Genomic DNA, 16387 nt, shown 5'->3' with positions numbered 1-16387 from the left:
TGCTGCCGGCGCTCAACATCGCCCCGGCCATCGCCGAGGGGCCGAGCCCGGACGGCGCCGCCGAGTGAGTGGGGGGGGCGGCGGCACCGGGGCCTGGCCCGCCCGGGGGGAGCGGGTGCGTGTCCGTCCGTGTGTGCGCCCATGTGTGTCCCTGCCCGTGTGTGTCTCCCTCTCTGTGTGCGCCCCTGTGTGTGTGCGTCTGTGTGTGTGCGCACCCAGGGTCGTGTGTACGTGCCCCCGTGTGTGTGTGTGTGCGTGCGCGCGCGTGGGCCCGTGCATGTTTCTGTGTGGGGGTGGGTGCTCATGTCTACCCACACGGCTGCACGTGACAGTGTGTGTGTGTGCCTGTGCACGTGCCCCTGTGTGCCTGTGCACGTGTGCGTGGGTGTTCGTGTGTGTGTGCTGGGGTGCCTGCATGTGCATGGGTGCTCCTGTCTGTGCCCGCACAGGGGTATTTTCTCACGTGTTCGAGTGTAGGTCCATGCGCCCAGGTGTGTTTGCGTGAGTGCTCGTGCACGTGTGCGGGTGTTTGTGTATGTGCTTGCATGCCTGGGTATGTAGGGGTGCTTACGTCTGTGACTGTGCTTGTGCAAGTGTCTGTGTTCATGTGTGCACAGGTCTGTGTGTGTGTATGGGGGTGTTTATGCCAGTGTATGCCTTCATGTGTTTGCGGGTGCTTTTGTCTGTGCATGTGGTAGCGTGTGGGTGTGCACACGCACGTGTGTGTGTGCCGGTGCCTGCTGGGGACACCCCAGGCTGGGGGAGACATCGCCATGGTGCAAAGCTGGGGCCGGCAGGGCACTGAGGCCTTTCTGTCGGTGCTGATCCTGTACTCGTGGGCCCATGATGGCCAAGGCCCGGGCGGCTGGTCTCAGGCAGGTCCTCACCCGTGGTATTAGAGCCCAGTCCCCCTGGGTACAGGGAAGGGTGGTATTTTGGGCAGGGCCTTGAGGGGCCTCAGCAGGCTGTGGGGATTTACATGGTCTCAGGGAAAGCTCTTCTCATGTTACATGATCCTGGTGCGGAGGGGAGGGGCTGCTGGCATGGAGAACACCCCCTCCCCAGCCCGGCTCCCCCACAGGCAGCTGCTGTCATGGGGCCGCCTGGTAGGGTTTAACCACGCCCTCTGATTTCACAGGTTTACCCCAGTGGCAGACAGCAGGAAACGGAGCTGGGGAGGAGATGGGTGTAAGCTGTATCATCATTCATCTCCCCCTGTCCCTTGGAGATGCGCCATGGCCTTGTCCTTCCTAAAGTCATTAGCCTGGTTAGCCTGGCTGCCATGTTGGGGGTTCTGCCTTAAGTGCAAACAAGAGAAGCTTTCATCTGAGCTTCCTTTTCCCCACCAGTGATGCCAGGCAGGTCCAGTGGCAAAGGGTTTGGGGATTCTGTTCTTGGACTCCGCCAGGCCTCCTAGTATCTTGTACAACTAGTGAACAGCCACGTATCCAGTTTGCCCCTCTCTATGGGTGGCAGAGACCAAATGAATCCTCTGGCAGAAGCCTAGCAAGTGCTAAAGCTTTTTTTTCTTCCCCCACCCCTGCTTTTTTGTCCCTGTTGCTGTACTAGAGCCAACCTCGTAGACCTCCAGAAGAAACTGGAGGAATTGGAATTAGATGAGCAGCAAAAGAAACGGCTTGAGGCTTTTCTCACCCAGAAAGCCAAGGTTGGGGAGCTGAAGGATGACGACTTTGAGAGGATCTCGGAGCTGGGAGCTGGCAATGGCGGGGTGGTCACCAAAGTACAGCACAAGCCCTCAGGACTCATCATGGCACGGAAGGTACAGAATGGGCAGGGGGCGGATTGGCCTCATTGGCGCTGAGCAGGAGAGGCAGGGTGGCTTGCAGGCAGCGTTCAACTGCAGGGTCTTCTGGGTTACCCCTTTCTCCTCAACAGAGTTTCTTTCTGGGCAGAGATGCCTGATGGTCAGCCTTAGAGACCAAGTCTTATGGCTGTCCTTAGAGCAGATGCTGCCCAGGCAGCAGCTCTGTGCTTGGTGGAGGATCTGCCTGTGAGGTGAGCAAACAGTTCAGTCTCCTTGGCCTTACTGCAGAAAGTGCCATCAGAGTAACATGTGTGACATGGGCACTAGTCCCCCAGCAAGGGCACTGAGGTGCTTCACACTCCTGTTAGTCACCAGGCCTCTGTTGGCACTAAATTTCTGTTCATACTGACCTGAGCTAGCTTGATAGCATGGCACAGAGCTGAGGCTCTTTCATGCCCTCTCCTGTGCGTGATCCAGTCCTTTCTCACTTGCAGCATGAGCTCCTGGGATGCGAGTTGCTCTGTTTGTCAAAACCCATGTGGTGTCTCGAACACCTCGAGTCAAAACCGTAATTTTCTTTTTTCGCTAGAGCTACACTTAACCAGCTTGGCCAAATCGAATGAGGCATGTAGCAATCTTGCAATCTAGGCAGGTGCAGGTCACAGCTAATGAATGGCAATAGTTGGCAAAACCTGCAGAAAGAAGTGCAGTTGGCTGGCAGAGCAGAGGGGTCTTTAAAAGTAGGCCCTGGTGAATTAGTTCGTAGGCAGCCACAAATTAAAGTCATCTTCCTGCCCCAAGCCCTCCTTTCTCAGTTTAGCCGACTGTTAATCCTAAAAGCTTGTTCTGAGCAGCCTTGCCATTTTGCTGACATCATTTACCATCCCAGCCCCACCTGTATTCCCTCCTCCTTCCCCCACAACTCATGCCTGAGAATGAAACTGGGATGGATTATCTGCCCATCAAAAACAAGGCAACACTTGAGGAAAAAACAAGGCATTTTTTGCCAGATTAGATGGAGCTGCACTGAGACATGCTTGAAATTCTACAGCTTCCTAATCTGTGGGATTGAATTTTGAAAGCACAAGGTAAAATCCTCTGAGCCTGATGAGCCAGCATGTCCCAGGGACTGTCTGGGCTTCCAGTGTAGCACCTGACTTGGGAGCGGTGGAGTTGGCAGGGTGCCTTGAATGTGAAAATTGATGCACATGTGTTCAAAGCTCCAAAGTCTAGGAGATGCTTGAGCATTTCAAGGCCTTAAATCTGGCGTGGCCCTTCCTTGTCACCCCCTGTGGAATGATGGGAGTTGTCATGATAATGGCTGCCATGCTGGAGTGACTTGCTTTTCCAGCACTTGGGGCTCCCCTTCCAAGCAATATATGCCTATAAAACTGGCCCTCCTCGGAGCCCTAGGAATGATGCAGCTGCTGTAATTTTCCCACCACTCCCTGTTCCAAGTTGCAGGCGTGATACCTACCTACCCTGGTTGCTCTGGTACAGGATACTTGTTGAGCACTTGCAGAGCTGGCTTTTCTTGTGTTAGATGATTAGCATCACTAGCAGGCTAGGTCTAGGTTGTCTTTCTGCTTCATATTTTGCGTTACCTCTACACAGGTGACTACTGCCCTCATTTGCATTTTCTGTGCCATGTAGAAATCAGGAAGTTGTCCAGACAGTTCAGTGTCTTCCCAGCCCGAGATAAAGTAGAGCTCTTTCAAGCTCCCCCTTTTTTTTCCGCCTTCCCCTACCCCAGGTGACATTCATACTGTTTTGTGACTCTGCATCTTGATTTGTCTTTCTCTGCAGCTGATTCATTTAGAAATCAAACCTGCCATTCGTAATCAGATTATCCGCGAGCTGCAGGTCCTTCATGAGTGTAACTCACCATACATTGTGGGTTTCTATGGAGCCTTCTACAGTGATGGGGAAATCAGTATCTGCATGGAGCACATGGTGAGTCTAGATTCCCTCTGCCTTTTAAGCTGCTGCTGCACTGAGCCATGGCACTCTGGGCTGTGTGGGCAGAGGGGGAGTGTCCCAGTTCTTTGCTGACAGTCAAAAAGTCATCTTGTGTGGGACGCCTGCAGTGAAGCGGAGCTGTCTAGGAGTGCACAGCCCTGTCTGGGCATCTCAGAAAGAAATTGAGTTGCTGGAAAGCGGAAGCAAAGGCTTTGGGGTCCAGCCAAGAGGAAGTGTTGCAAACCTCCACCGAACAGAATTCAGCATGAAATGCAACGTGCATCTTCCGCTGTATTTGGCAGGGGAGGGAGGGCTAAATCTTTTCAGCCAGCATTGCCTTGGAATTGACAGCTGGACATAGGGGAACTGTGCTGACCATGTGACGATAAGCTAACTTGGCAGAAGGTGCTGTTAGAACAGAATTTTTGGTAACTAAGATGAAGTGGGAAACAGGAGATGGACCTTGTCCTCTGACCACCCAGCTGTGGTAATCACCAGAGGTCTCTTCCTTTCTCTGAGGGCAGGGAAATCTGAGGGTACTGACAGGACAACCAAAATGTGGTGTGCTGTTTGGGTCCTCCTTATCCTGGCTAGAGGTGCCTGGTCATAGAGTCTGGAGCTGAAGAAGACCTGTGAGGCCGTTTGTGCCGGTGCTTGGTGTGTGGCTGCTAATCTCTCTACTCTGAATGTAGGATGGTGGCTCCTTGGATCAGGTCTTGAAAGAAGCCAAAAGAATTCCTGAGGAGATCTTAGGAAAAGTCAGCATAGCAGTAAGTATCCCTTTACCGGTGCTCACTTATGGGCAGATGGGAAGAGAAGATCTAGGGGATCTCAGAAGATACAGTAACTGGCAGTGCATACCAGTCTGACCTTATACTGTCAGTCTCCCAAAACATGCTGGTATACTTGTTTTACCCTGTGAATGTCTTACCTCATATATCGGAGGATGATGTTGTCTTGGTAGACATGGTGGACCTTGAACCTGAATTAGTAGGTTTTTCCACCCATCTCTAGTATGACATGAAAACATAACCGAGAGATGGGAAGGAAGTATGTTTCAGACCCTTCAGTGCATCCCCAGCCTCCTGAGTCAGAGGAGTAAGGCTGGAAAGGACTTCCAGAGGTTATCTAGTCCAACTCCCTGCCCGAGGCAGGATCATCCTTATCTAAATCATCCCTTCCAAACCATAAAGTGTAGCATGAACATGTGCAGATATGAAGCCTTGTACAAACCTACAGTTCTGCCAGTAAAGCAGGTATTTCTGATGTAACATAGTGGGATTAGAAAGTTGCATCCCCGAGAAGAATGGGTGTAATTTGCAACTGTTGTTTGCTCTGGTGTGTGATGGTTACTTCAAGAACTGCAACATTTAGTTGCTAAAGGGAGGCTTTCCTGTCACTGTCACAGGATTGTGCAAAGTGACTTTGTCTTTTGGTTTATTGTAGGTTCTGCGAGGTTTAGCTTATCTCCGAGAGAAGCATCAGATCATGCACCGAGGTGAGAGGGAGAATCAAAAAATAACTTCTGCCACCAGGAGCCGTGGATTATTTTTACCTAGCATTGTGCTTAATATGTTCCTCTCTCCTATTCTCAGATGTGAAACCTTCTAACATCCTGGTCAATTCTCGGGGAGAAATCAAGTTGTGTGACTTTGGGGTTAGTGGCCAGCTCATCGACTCCATGGCAAATTCTTTTGTGGGAACACGATCCTATATGTCTGTAAGCACCTTTTCTCTTCTACTTTTGAATGAAGTCTGTGGGTAGAAGGGACATGTCACACCCTCCAGAACCCAAGTATTTGCACCTGGTGTCTAGATTTACCCCCAGCTTCACCATGCATGCTAAACCTCATTTGTAATACTCCTGCTATTGGACCCTTCTCTGCAAGAACTACAAGCTATGCCCATGTGAGTAGTGGTCAATTTGTAGCTGCCATCCTACAACCACATTCACTATACTTTCCTTCTCCAGTCTGTGTGGCAAGAAAAACTCAAACAGCTGGTCAGGAGAGACTAATATAACCACATGAAATGCCTCTTGAGTTCTCTATCACCTTGCCCTTGTGCAGGCACGTCCACCTGAGCAAAATGCTTCAGATCGTTCAAGTTGGTGGTGCCAAGACTGCAGGCAAATGGAGAATTAGATCTAAAGCATCAGATATGCAAACTGAATTATAAAAGGACAGAGGGGTTTTTTTCCCCTTCATCTGATCTTTCGGAGCAAGTCAAAGCAGGAGAACAGTGTATCCTGTGTAACAGTTTACTCAGTGCTCCTTGTGCTACAGCAGCTGTGACAAAAGCAGTTGGTTATTAGGGGGCCTCTTGGCCTGCAATTCTATCCTTAACTCTGGTCCCCTTTATATTTTGGGAGCTGCTGTTCTTAAAGTACAGTTATATTAAGACCATGACGACTTAAAATAAATAATAGAATGTCCCCTGTGCATGCAGGCTGTGACAGTCGCTGTTCTGACCATAATAGAATGTAAATGCTACTCAAGTGTAGCTTCCAGTGAAAGTATAGGATTAGCTTTGGTGTGTAAGTGACTTTTCTGCAAAGGGGGAACTCCCCCCCTCACCCTTTTCTGCAAAGGGGGAACTCCCCCCCTCACCCTTTTTTCTGCACACATTTTTCTGAGCTTACTGATGCTTCTGACTCATTTCAGGAGTTGAAGGCCCTTGGAGGATTCCGGTTTATAAAGGGGACACAGTGAATCTTCTCAAGCAGCTTTTCCCTGTTGTTGATCAGCCCTGAAAGGAAAAGAGCATGGTTTGCAAGAGCCAGCTCTTCAACCTGAAAGAGCAAAGCACTGGGAGAAGGGGGAGAGATTTACAGTTTTTTATCTGGTTCACTTAAACATCTAATTAATGCAGGAAGTCACTTGCATCTCTCCCTATGATGTAGTTTCTCTGCAGTCATGTGCTGTGGCTGGGAATTACTTCCAGCGAGCAGAGTCCCTTTCATGGTGACCTTCTCTGAGAATCAGTCTTATCAAGACCCCTTTCTGTGACTCCTCCTTACAGCCGGAGCGGTTGCAAGGCACTCATTACTCAGTTCAGTCGGATATCTGGAGCATGGGTCTGTCCCTTGTGGAGCTGTCTATAGGAAGGTACCCCATCCCCCCACCGGACTCTAAGGAACTGGAAGCAATATTTGGGCGTCCCATGGTAGATGGGGCAGAGGGAGAAACCCACAGCATCTCGCCACGGCCCAGACCCCCAGGACGCCCAGTCAGCGGTAAGAGTTGTGTTTGAAATCAGTCAGTATCCAGTGGAATGGGCGGTTTGAATGTTTTACTTGTGGGGCTGGGTTAGACATGCATAGTGATTTAGAACCACTGACTGGATTCCATTGCTTCTCTACATCTGAGCTTTTGGCATGGAGTTGCTGACTTATAACAGTACTTCCAGCAGGAGTTTGCTCTGCAGAACAGCTCAGTCTGTAAAAGCACCGGCATCAGGATCCATCACAAACTTGTACTCTTGTAGTTCTTGCACCCTCCCTGCGTGAAGTTGCCTACTAAGCTGGGATGTGTATTAAGGCATCAGTTTTTTCACCTGATTGGTGCTTCTGCAGGATCAGCTAGAGGCACTTTGAAGGGCCTGATGTTTGGAGTTCAGGTGCCTGGCACTTTCCCAAGATCATGTTCGTTCAGGGTGTATCACTTGAGCCCTGCAAATCCTTCTGGCTGTTTCTGGAGTTCTTGACCTTCCCAGGTGCAGAATTAGAGCTGGAAGTTTGTGCCTTCTGCCAAGATGCTTCGCTGCCTGTTTTAAATGGTCCTTTTGGGTGTGAGTCATGTAGACTTAGTGCCAGAGACATGGCCCTCGAGTCAAGTGCTCTGCTTAGCCTTGGTTCAGTATAGCACAGGCAGCAGGGTAAGCATTTGTATCCTGCTTATGTGCCTGGCCTCTGATTTGAAGGTGTTGTCTCTCAGTGCAAGTCACTTGTAGTGGCCCACTTAGTTCCAGGTCTCCAATGGCCTGGCTAACAAAGGGGCCAGTTGTGTGTGGAGATGAATGTAGTTTTGCTGACAGCCAAACTGAGACCTCCCCCGCCCCCCCCCAGATCAGCCTTGCATAGATCTACAAATAAATACATGGGGTTATTGAGGCAGCCTGGGTTTGAGCCACTGACTTGGAGGCAAAAGGCTTCCTAGCTTACTTTCAGTCTGCCAAGCCAGATGGCTCTGCATTCTCCAAATGCTCGCAGCCACAAAGTGAATCAGTGACTTGGCAGAAGCAGATTAAACCATAAAGGTCAAAAACATGGATTTTAGAAACTCAGTGCTTGCTGACTTATTTGTGTTTCCTTAGAGTCTCAGCTCATGGCACATTCTGTTTATGCTAAGAGAATCCCTCAACTGTTTGCACAATGTCTTACCCTCCTTTTGTCCACTTCGTCTGTCAGGCCACGGGATGGACAGCCGGCCTGCCATGGCTATCTTTGAACTGCTGGACTATATTGTTAATGAGGTGGGTATGGACAGAGGTTTTCTCAGAACTGTGACCCCTCTGACTCACGGATTTTAGTCAGGTTTACCCCTGGGGTCTCCTGACTCGGGATAGGCTTAAAATCCTCTTGTAGTCATCTGATAAAATGTTAATGGAAAGGGAAAAATTCAATAGAATCCTCTCTCTCTTGCTGTGTTGGATCTCTTTTCTCCTTTCCCCATTTTATCTTTCCCTTTCTGCATTAAAGCCTAAAATGCCCCAGCATTGGGGCTTGCAATCTCCTTGAAAGGGGAGAGGAAAAGGGAAGCCCTTGAACCCAATGAACTATTTCTTCAGTAGTCAGCCACTGCACAAACCCTTTTGGCAGTCTGTGAAGAATACACAGTCCTGCATAGGAGACTACGGTCCTTCCAGCCTTCTGAGCACAAGGCTGGCTCAGTCAGTGGAGAGCAAAATAAGGGGTTTAGAAACTGACCAAATCCTAAATCTTTTTTTCTGATGCATTTAAACCTTTCATTTTAAATAATCTCTTTGGCAAAGCCAAAGGTAAGTTACCGTCTGTGGTCTTACAGCAGCAGTCTGTTGCACAAAGGAGGCAGAGCTAGTCTGTAGAAACAGTAGCTTTCCCATTTGAGAGGACATGAGTTGTCACCCAACCAGCTCTCCAGACTGTTCTCAGTTAGTTCCATCTGCTTTGGAGCTGGGAGCTGCCGTGTTGGATCAGGGCACTGATCCTGGCATGCTGGACTCCATCTCATGGCAGTACTTCCAAAGCAGACAGCCCCTGTGTTCTGAGTCAAGTGGGCAGTGCTAAACCCAGAGGGAAGGCAGAAATTTCCCTTCTCAGTTCCTTGCACACCTACTGCCACATACCACCAGAGTGGGTAGATGCTAGGAGGGAGCAGTGACCAGTGATTTTTTTGTTTTTTAAGGGGAAGTGGGTAAGAGAGCTCTGATATGGAAAATCCTTCTGCTTTCTTCCCCAGCCACCTCCCAAGCTGCCGCACGGAGTTTTCACGCAAGACTTCCAGGAGTTTGTAAATAAATGGTAAGGGTCTCTGTGTGCAGGTCAGTCTAGAGCCTGAGTCTGGCGTTGGCAGGACAGGCCTGGAGATGGGAGTGTTTGCTCCAGTGCTGGCAGCAGTAGCAGGAGAGGTTTCTCTACCTGCATTCTGACATGGAGGTCCTGGCCTCGGCCACTGTGATCCACTCGGTGTGATCACTCTGAGTTGTGCTGGCCGCTTCTATAATAGGGTTGTTTGTCTACCTAAATGGACTTAAACCACCCATTCATTTTGCTTGGGCCACAAAAATAGCTGGTGAGAAATGACTAGCTATGCTGTGCTGCACTACCACCAGCGTGGCTTGTGTTGGACCTGGTGACCTAACAGATGGAAGTCCTTGTAGCCCATTACCAGTCCCCTGAGCCACCTAGTCAGTCCCTGTGATTAGACTTTGTTTTCTGGGTGTTTGATGGGTCCCTTGCTAACATCTGCTGTGGAGGGTCTGGGTTGTTTAGCACCTTAAAGAAGGTGCAATTGCAGCCACCAGTGAGCAAAGCCACGGTAGCATTAATTTAGCTAGCATAGTGTGGGTTAGCGACCAGGAATAGCCATAGGGGATCCTACATCTGGCTTTCATTTAGAGGAACCGATAATTATCATGGCTCGAGTTCATCAGTGGGAGGGGTCAGTCAAGCAGTATCTTTGAAAGTTGAGTTGAAGACCCCCACATCAGACAAACGTGATGAGGTGACATCATAATTAGCAGGCATGAGTCGAGACCCACTGGTCCTGGTTTGCCCACGAATATGCTTTGTTCTTGAGCCAAGCACTACAGCCTGTGAGGCCTGAACTTTCCACTATGAATAATGATTTTGAGGTCATCGGGTGTTGGGTGCCTTTCTTGGGATGCTGCAGGAAGGCCTGATTTCAGAGTGACTGAACTGTAGTTCCTTCAAATAAGGCATCTGGACATTCTGGGCTGGTCTCATGCATCGCTAGTTGCTTCACTTTCTAGCTGGGGTGAGTGGCTGGTCCAGCGCCCCTAGAAGGGGCTGCACCTTCGGGTCCCAGTGGGAGCTGGGTTTTTAGAAATAGGTATTCTTGTCCAGTTCCCCCAGTGTTTGGTCCTGCTGTCCAGCCTGTATACGGTGACTGGGTAGTGGGTTGATCTGGGTGCAGATTTGTCCTTTGGCAACTGTTTGAGGATGCTCTGACCTCTAGGATTTGTGAAAAAGTCTGCCCAGTCCAATCAGCACACACAGGGCCTTCTCTGAGAGGTGATGGAATCTAAGGGGTTTAGATGCACTGAAGGCAGCTCTCAGTGACATCCAAATGACTTAGCCAGGGGCTGGTCTGCAAGTAGTCAGTGTCTGACCAGGACCCATCCTTTTTTCCTGCTTCTGATTTCAGCTTAATTAAAAATCCAGCTGAAAGGGCCGATCTGAAGATGCTGATGGTAAGTGGGGCTCAGGGGGAATGGGGGCAGTGCCAGGTTGGCATAGTGGGCCAGGTACCCCCCCTTGTGAGCAGCACTCCCAGGGCACAGACATCTATCCCATCCCACTTGCTGCACCCCAGTCCTGGGGAAGTGGGGAGCAGGTTTTGAGCATTACATTTTGACCCTGCAGTCAGTGCAAGAAGCAGCTGCTGCCTGAGGAGCTCAGCTCGGCTTGTTTCTGGTCAGTGCCTGGAGCTACAGCCGCTTCACTGTCCTGCACTGGCTGCGTTGCAACCAGGCACTGCTTTCGTCATGTCAGAGGGTGGTTTGGTTTGGGTGGCTGGCTGAGGTCCTGCATCCAACGTCTCTGCACATGGAATGAGCCACTTGGATATCCATATGGCTGCACCCCCACTTACACCTGGCTGCCTGGTAGAAATGCTTAGAAATCCATACAAATTGCCGGCTTCTGTGGCCCGAGAATGGGCCACATTCCCAAGCCAGCACTGCACATGTGGCCTAACATCAGCAAGGAGCTGCCACTGCAGCACAAGTATATTGGACCCAGTCCCTAGCAATGTCCTTGTGCCAGCCAGGACTGGCTGGTGGGAGGGACCTGCTTGGGTCCAATGTGTTCCACAAACCTCCTGGCTTTGCCCCATTGGGCAGGAGAAGATGGGTCCCTGGTGGGCACTCACATTGTGCCCTGGCCCACTATTAACAGTCTTAGCCAAAGGATCAGCTGTAGCCTCAGCTTATGTAATCGCTCCAGAGTGTTGATGTTGGGTGTCGCTGCCCAGTCTGTTCTTGGTGACTGTGGGAGGCAGAGCCTGGCAGTGGAGCAGGTCCAGGTAGTGGCTGGTGAGGTGGGGGAGGCCTGGGAACTGCAGCTTGGCTCTGCTGCACGTGCCCTTTACATGGCCTTATTTTCCTTTCAGAACCACACCTTCATCAAGCGCTCAGAGGTGGAAGAAGTGGATTTTGCTGGCTGGCTGTGCAAGACGCTGCGGCTAAACCAGCCCAGCACACCCACCCGCACGGCCATGTGATGGCCAAGCGAGCTGCCTTGTGTCCATACGTCTGCCTGTCTGACACCATCTCCTGCCCTTCCGTAGAAGACCGAACCGCCTTCTCCCTCTGCCGCCCCTCTCTCGCCTTGCTCCCAGGCGGCAAAGCATCCATCCTGCTAACCCGTCACAGACCTCAGCTTGCTTGCCCTCGGCTGTGTTCTTTCTGTACCCATGCTCGAGCGTGCTGCGGTCTCTGGAGTTTCTGACACTTGGGAAATATGCTGCTGCTTCCGTTGTCTTTTCTGAAGCCTGTTCACTTGGGTTAAAGGTGGGGTGGAGGGGTGGCAGGGTCAGGGGGAGCTCAGTGATCTCATACTTCATCTGCTGCTTGGTTTCGGGGCAGGCTGGAAAGTGACTGGTGTAGACACCAAAGAACTGGAAATGGAGGCAGCTGCTGATGCAGAATGGCTGGACTTGAGGGCCTGTGGGGTTACCAAGTGCTACAGTGGTCTCACGTGCATTGGCAGAGCAAAGCAAGCAAAGGAGGTGAAGGTGTTGTGCTTGGTAGATGCTTAGGGTTTGTGTTGACGATGTTGGCAGGTGTGCTGCAAGAGCAAGGAATAGGTTTGGGTCGTATTTTTAGCTTTGTTGGGGAAGAGTCAGTGAATTCTCCCCCACCCTCCTGGCTTTCAGTCTGATATGCGGTTTGATCCTCGCCAGAGGGTGGAACAAGGACTGGAGGGGGAATATCCACATCTCTTTTTCTTCATATAGTTTTAAGATTCTTTGGTTTTCTGTGTGTCGGACGGTTATTTTCTAGCAACCCAAGTTGCTCTGTCCTTTCTTCTGCCTCTAAGGGTGGGGGACGGGCGATGGAGATCCTACTTTTAAAAATACAGCAGGTCAAAGCATATTGGAAATTATACACTGGAAGTCCAGGTGCCATCTTAGGCTGCTGGCTTACCAAGCCAAGCTGTTTGCTTGCTGAGGAAGAGAAGCGCCTCTGAGCCCATTGTTGTCGCCCTGGGGCAAGGCTGGTGTCCCATTCATTGAGGTGATGCTCACATGACTTGTGCCCACCAGATTAATGTTGGGGAAAGCAGCTCCTTCCAAGAACAGCAGCTGCTGTGTTGCCTTCCTGCTCTTGGACACTGTGAAATGAAGCACCCTTCTGTCAGTGCCTCAGGGGGAAGCCTGCATTTCTCTTCAGCCAGCCTGCAGCTGAGGTGGTGTGACTAGAGTGGTTCACTCCCTGCTGGCCCCAGGAAGCCAAGCCCTGATCATTCTTCACCTCAACTTGCTGCACCAAGAGTGAATCATGCAGCATCCCAAGAGCATGCCAACTCTTAGCACCCTTCAGATGCAGCTGATGTATTTGTGGCATACATGCTCTGCTCCACTGGCCAGAGAAGACCATCTCTGGGGGGCTAAGGCAGGGTAAAGGAGTTGTAGAAACTGCCTTTGAGGAGGGAGGGAGTGAGTGAGACACCCCAAATCCCAAAGAAATGGAGCCGTTTTCTACTGTCACCCAGTTTGTGAACCATCTGAAGACTCTCCCAAGCTGCCTGCTCATTGTATAGGTGTCATGTTGATCTGGTTCTCTCCCAGCACTGATTTCTCTCCCCACCCCCACAGCCCCTTGGCCTTGCCATGGGGCCTTGCACCTGTGACCTTCCCTCATCACGTGGCCAGAATCTGGATTGTTCCTGTCTCACCCACTTGGTCTCATGGTATTTGAGTAGCTAGTTCTGAACAGTGCAGCTGTGCGTTCAGCAGACAAACTTTCAAGGTGCAGGTAGATGTGGCTCAGACCTCCCTGATGGGATGCAGTGCAGTGCTGCGAGGAGGAAGAAGGCTTCCAGATGGATCAAGCCCAAAACAGATTTCTGGGGACAGTGTCCCAAGGACAAGGGAGGTGCCTAATTTTCTTTGGTTTGGATGGGAGTAGGGTGTCCCCTTCCCACCTTGATGTTGTCTCCCCTCCGTGCTCTCCTTCCCCTCTGGTAGGGGAGAGACCTTCGGTTCCTCCAAGCATCTTGCATACTCAGCAGATCCTCTGAGAGGTGAAGATGCCATCTCAGGGTGTCAAGCTGAGAACAACCTGCACCTTTGCAGAATCTGGCATGTGCACCCTCAATCATATTAACAGCTTCAGGTCACCTTGGTGCAGGGCACACAGGGATGCGGCTCACTGAAGTGACTCCACAAGACCTCATTAGATCTTACGAGTGCAGAGGGTCTGCTGCTTGGGGTGTAACACTTGCCCCCTTCCTGCCAGTAAAGACCACATCCCCCAGCAAAGCAGGGTTCCAGTTGGGCTAATGATTCCATGTGTGCATTGGCTACTGGCCTAGGAAGATCCAGAGTCTGATGGTCCTTCCTCACTGCCAAAATGGCAGCAGCGTCTTGCCCCAAGTTGGTAACATCGCTTTCTGCCTTTGGGAAGGTCTTAGGCCCTCCGCATCTGCGGAAAGGGTGAACTGCTGTGTTTGCAAGTGCTTCCAGAGCCTCTACAGGTGGCTGAGCAAGCAACTTGATGGGGAAGGCATTGGCTTTTGCTGCTCAAACAGCTGCAAAGGCTAAGCCCAAATGTGCTGCACTAGGCCTTGCAGCTCACAGCACTATGTCCTTGTTTTCCTCTAAGCATCTCTCCATTCTCTCTCGGGCAGATCCTGTTCCTGTTTTTCTCCAGGGAAAGGCCAGCAGGCTCCACTGGCCATGCCCCAGCAGGGCCAATTCCCCTTGTTGAATCTTGCTCCCCTCAAGCTACCTATGTAGTGTAGTGAAGGAAAGGTATGTCTCAGTTCGGCAGGAGCAAGGAAAGGCTTGGGTCTGATGACATGAGTGGAACAGTGTTGGTATGGATCTCAGGGGCATTGGATGGAGCCCATTCAGCTGTGGGGTTCACCAGTTGTCATGTCTCCCCTCTCTTGTCCTGCTGAACAAGCCACAGGCATGACTCATGCCCTTCTGCATGTGCTCTGGGGCTGCTTGTGCTAGTCCGTTGAGCTGGAGTCTGGGAACCTTGTCTCGTCAGGCCGATGCCTTGGCTTATGGCAGTCGGAGGCTCGGCCTTAGCCCTTGCCTCCTCGCGTGGCTGTTAGAGGAACAACTTCAGCCAGCCCATGATGGCTGCGCAGGTCCGTCGTGAACTCTGCTGAGGGATTCGGGATGAGGGGAGCCAGTTTTGCGAGGATTGAAGAGCTGTTTCTGCGAGCTCTGCTTCTGGAGTGGGCTCATCCTGGGGGCAGGCAGCAGGTGTATCAAGCACTCCCCTTCCCCACCTTCAATCCTCCCCCTCCCCCATTCTTTTTCCTTTGAGCTCTGGGAGGCACTGACCACATCTACCTGAAAGGGAAGGTGCATCGGGCAAAGCCAAGCCTAGGCTGTGTCTGTCCAGTGCAGAGCCCATCCTCTTGATGAAGGGCGAATCAAGCATCTCAACTTGTAGATTGACACGATCTAATAATGTAATGAGGGGGAGGTTCCACCCCCTCCCCCATAGATGCATTTCATGCTGCTGATTGTGGTTCAGATATGCTGGGTGTTTAAAAAGAAAAAAAGGAAGAAAAATATCAAAAAAAATTCTATATATAGTGGATTGTGCTTATTTTTTCAAATAGTACCAGTGGCTCAAGCACTGATGTCATTTTTACATTTTGAAGGCCTTTATTTTTAACCCTGGAGTTATCAGCTTTGATCCAATAAGATGCTCTCCAGTATGGGCTCTCTGGGTAGCCAGTCCCCTGGTGCAGGGAAGCAGGTTCTTACCTGGGGGGAGCTGGGGGTCAAGCTCTAGCATCTGAGAGCCCTTTCCAATTTCCCTGGTAGACACTGGGAAGACAGGCAAGGGCTTCTTTGAGGCTTCTCCAAGCTTGCCCAAGATTTCACTCCAGCATGCAAAAAAATTGCATGTAGGGCTATGTCTACCTGCCACACGTAATCATAAAGCAGGATGAAAACCATTTAGCCACCAGAGGAGTAGCTTGTCCATGGCCACAGGCTGGCATTTGTGAGATTTGAATCTGAAGGTCCCTCTGCCACATTGCAGAAGGTAGCACAACTACCCTCTTTTTTTCCACTGCCCCTTTTGCCTTTCCTGGAGAATTCTTCTAGTCCATCAAATCTGGTAATTCTTGAGGATTGAATGTATTATACAAAGTGTTTGGGTTCATTAAAAAGAAATTTAAATGGTGAGATCCTGTGCTCTAGATGACTCTACTGGATTTGTTTTGTTTTGTTTTTTCTGGTCCTGTATGAACCGTGAGGCTCTGGGACGGGGGGGGGAGGGGGTTGTATGTTTTTGGCCTCTTTATTTAAATGATTGGTAGGGAGTTCTGCAGTTGAAAAGCTTTAGGATATTTTGTTTTTGTTCTTGCTTTCGCGCTTGATTTTTTTTTTTTTTGGAGGTGAAAGAGGAAGTGTCTTGAGCATTTTGTTGGTGCAATTTTTTTTAACTCGATATTTTCATCATGGAAAAAATAAATAAATGGCACTTTACTTTACAGGCCTTTTTCCCCTCTTTATTTTTTTCCAGGCACGTTTTCCCTATTGAACCGGAAGAGGAGGAAGTTGGGAAGTGACGTCTTGTACAGGCAGGGAGTACCATAGCTGCCCCTTAGGTGAATCATAGGTCTTGGAAGCAGCTGGTCGCAGCTGCTGCTGGACACAGGAGTCTAGAGGTAGATGGGGTTCCTCTAAAGAAAGTAGAGCTGTTGCAAGAACAGCTCTTGTGGGATTTCATATCTTAATCTCGTAA

The 16387-nt window shown here is 50.5% G+C and overlaps 1 protein-coding gene across 1 annotated transcript; it reads left to right on the top strand.

Moving 5' to 3' along the window:
* Positions 1-5: 5 nt before the first annotated feature.
* Positions 6-16133, top strand: MAP2K2 (mitogen-activated protein kinase kinase 2; the record flags this gene model as incomplete). Its single annotated transcript, XM_019556952.1, has 11 exons — positions 6-64; positions 1570-1780; positions 3572-3718; positions 4417-4494; positions 5171-5222; positions 5320-5444; positions 6746-6959; positions 8133-8197; positions 9163-9224; positions 10591-10636; positions 11557-16133. Coding segments are annotated over 11 exons (1170 nt in total), but the record flags the coding sequence as incomplete, so codon positions are not given.
* Between the last annotated feature and the right edge of the window lie 254 nt (positions 16134-16387).

Source organism: Crocodylus porosus, unplaced genomic scaffold, assembly GCF_001723895.1.
Source record: "Crocodylus porosus isolate Cpor-Errol unplaced genomic scaffold, CroPor_comp1, whole genome shotgun sequence".
NCBI classification, from domain to species: Eukaryota; Metazoa; Chordata; order Crocodylia; family Crocodylidae; genus Crocodylus; species Crocodylus porosus.
This window is presented reverse-complemented; position numbering and strand designations above follow the sequence as displayed.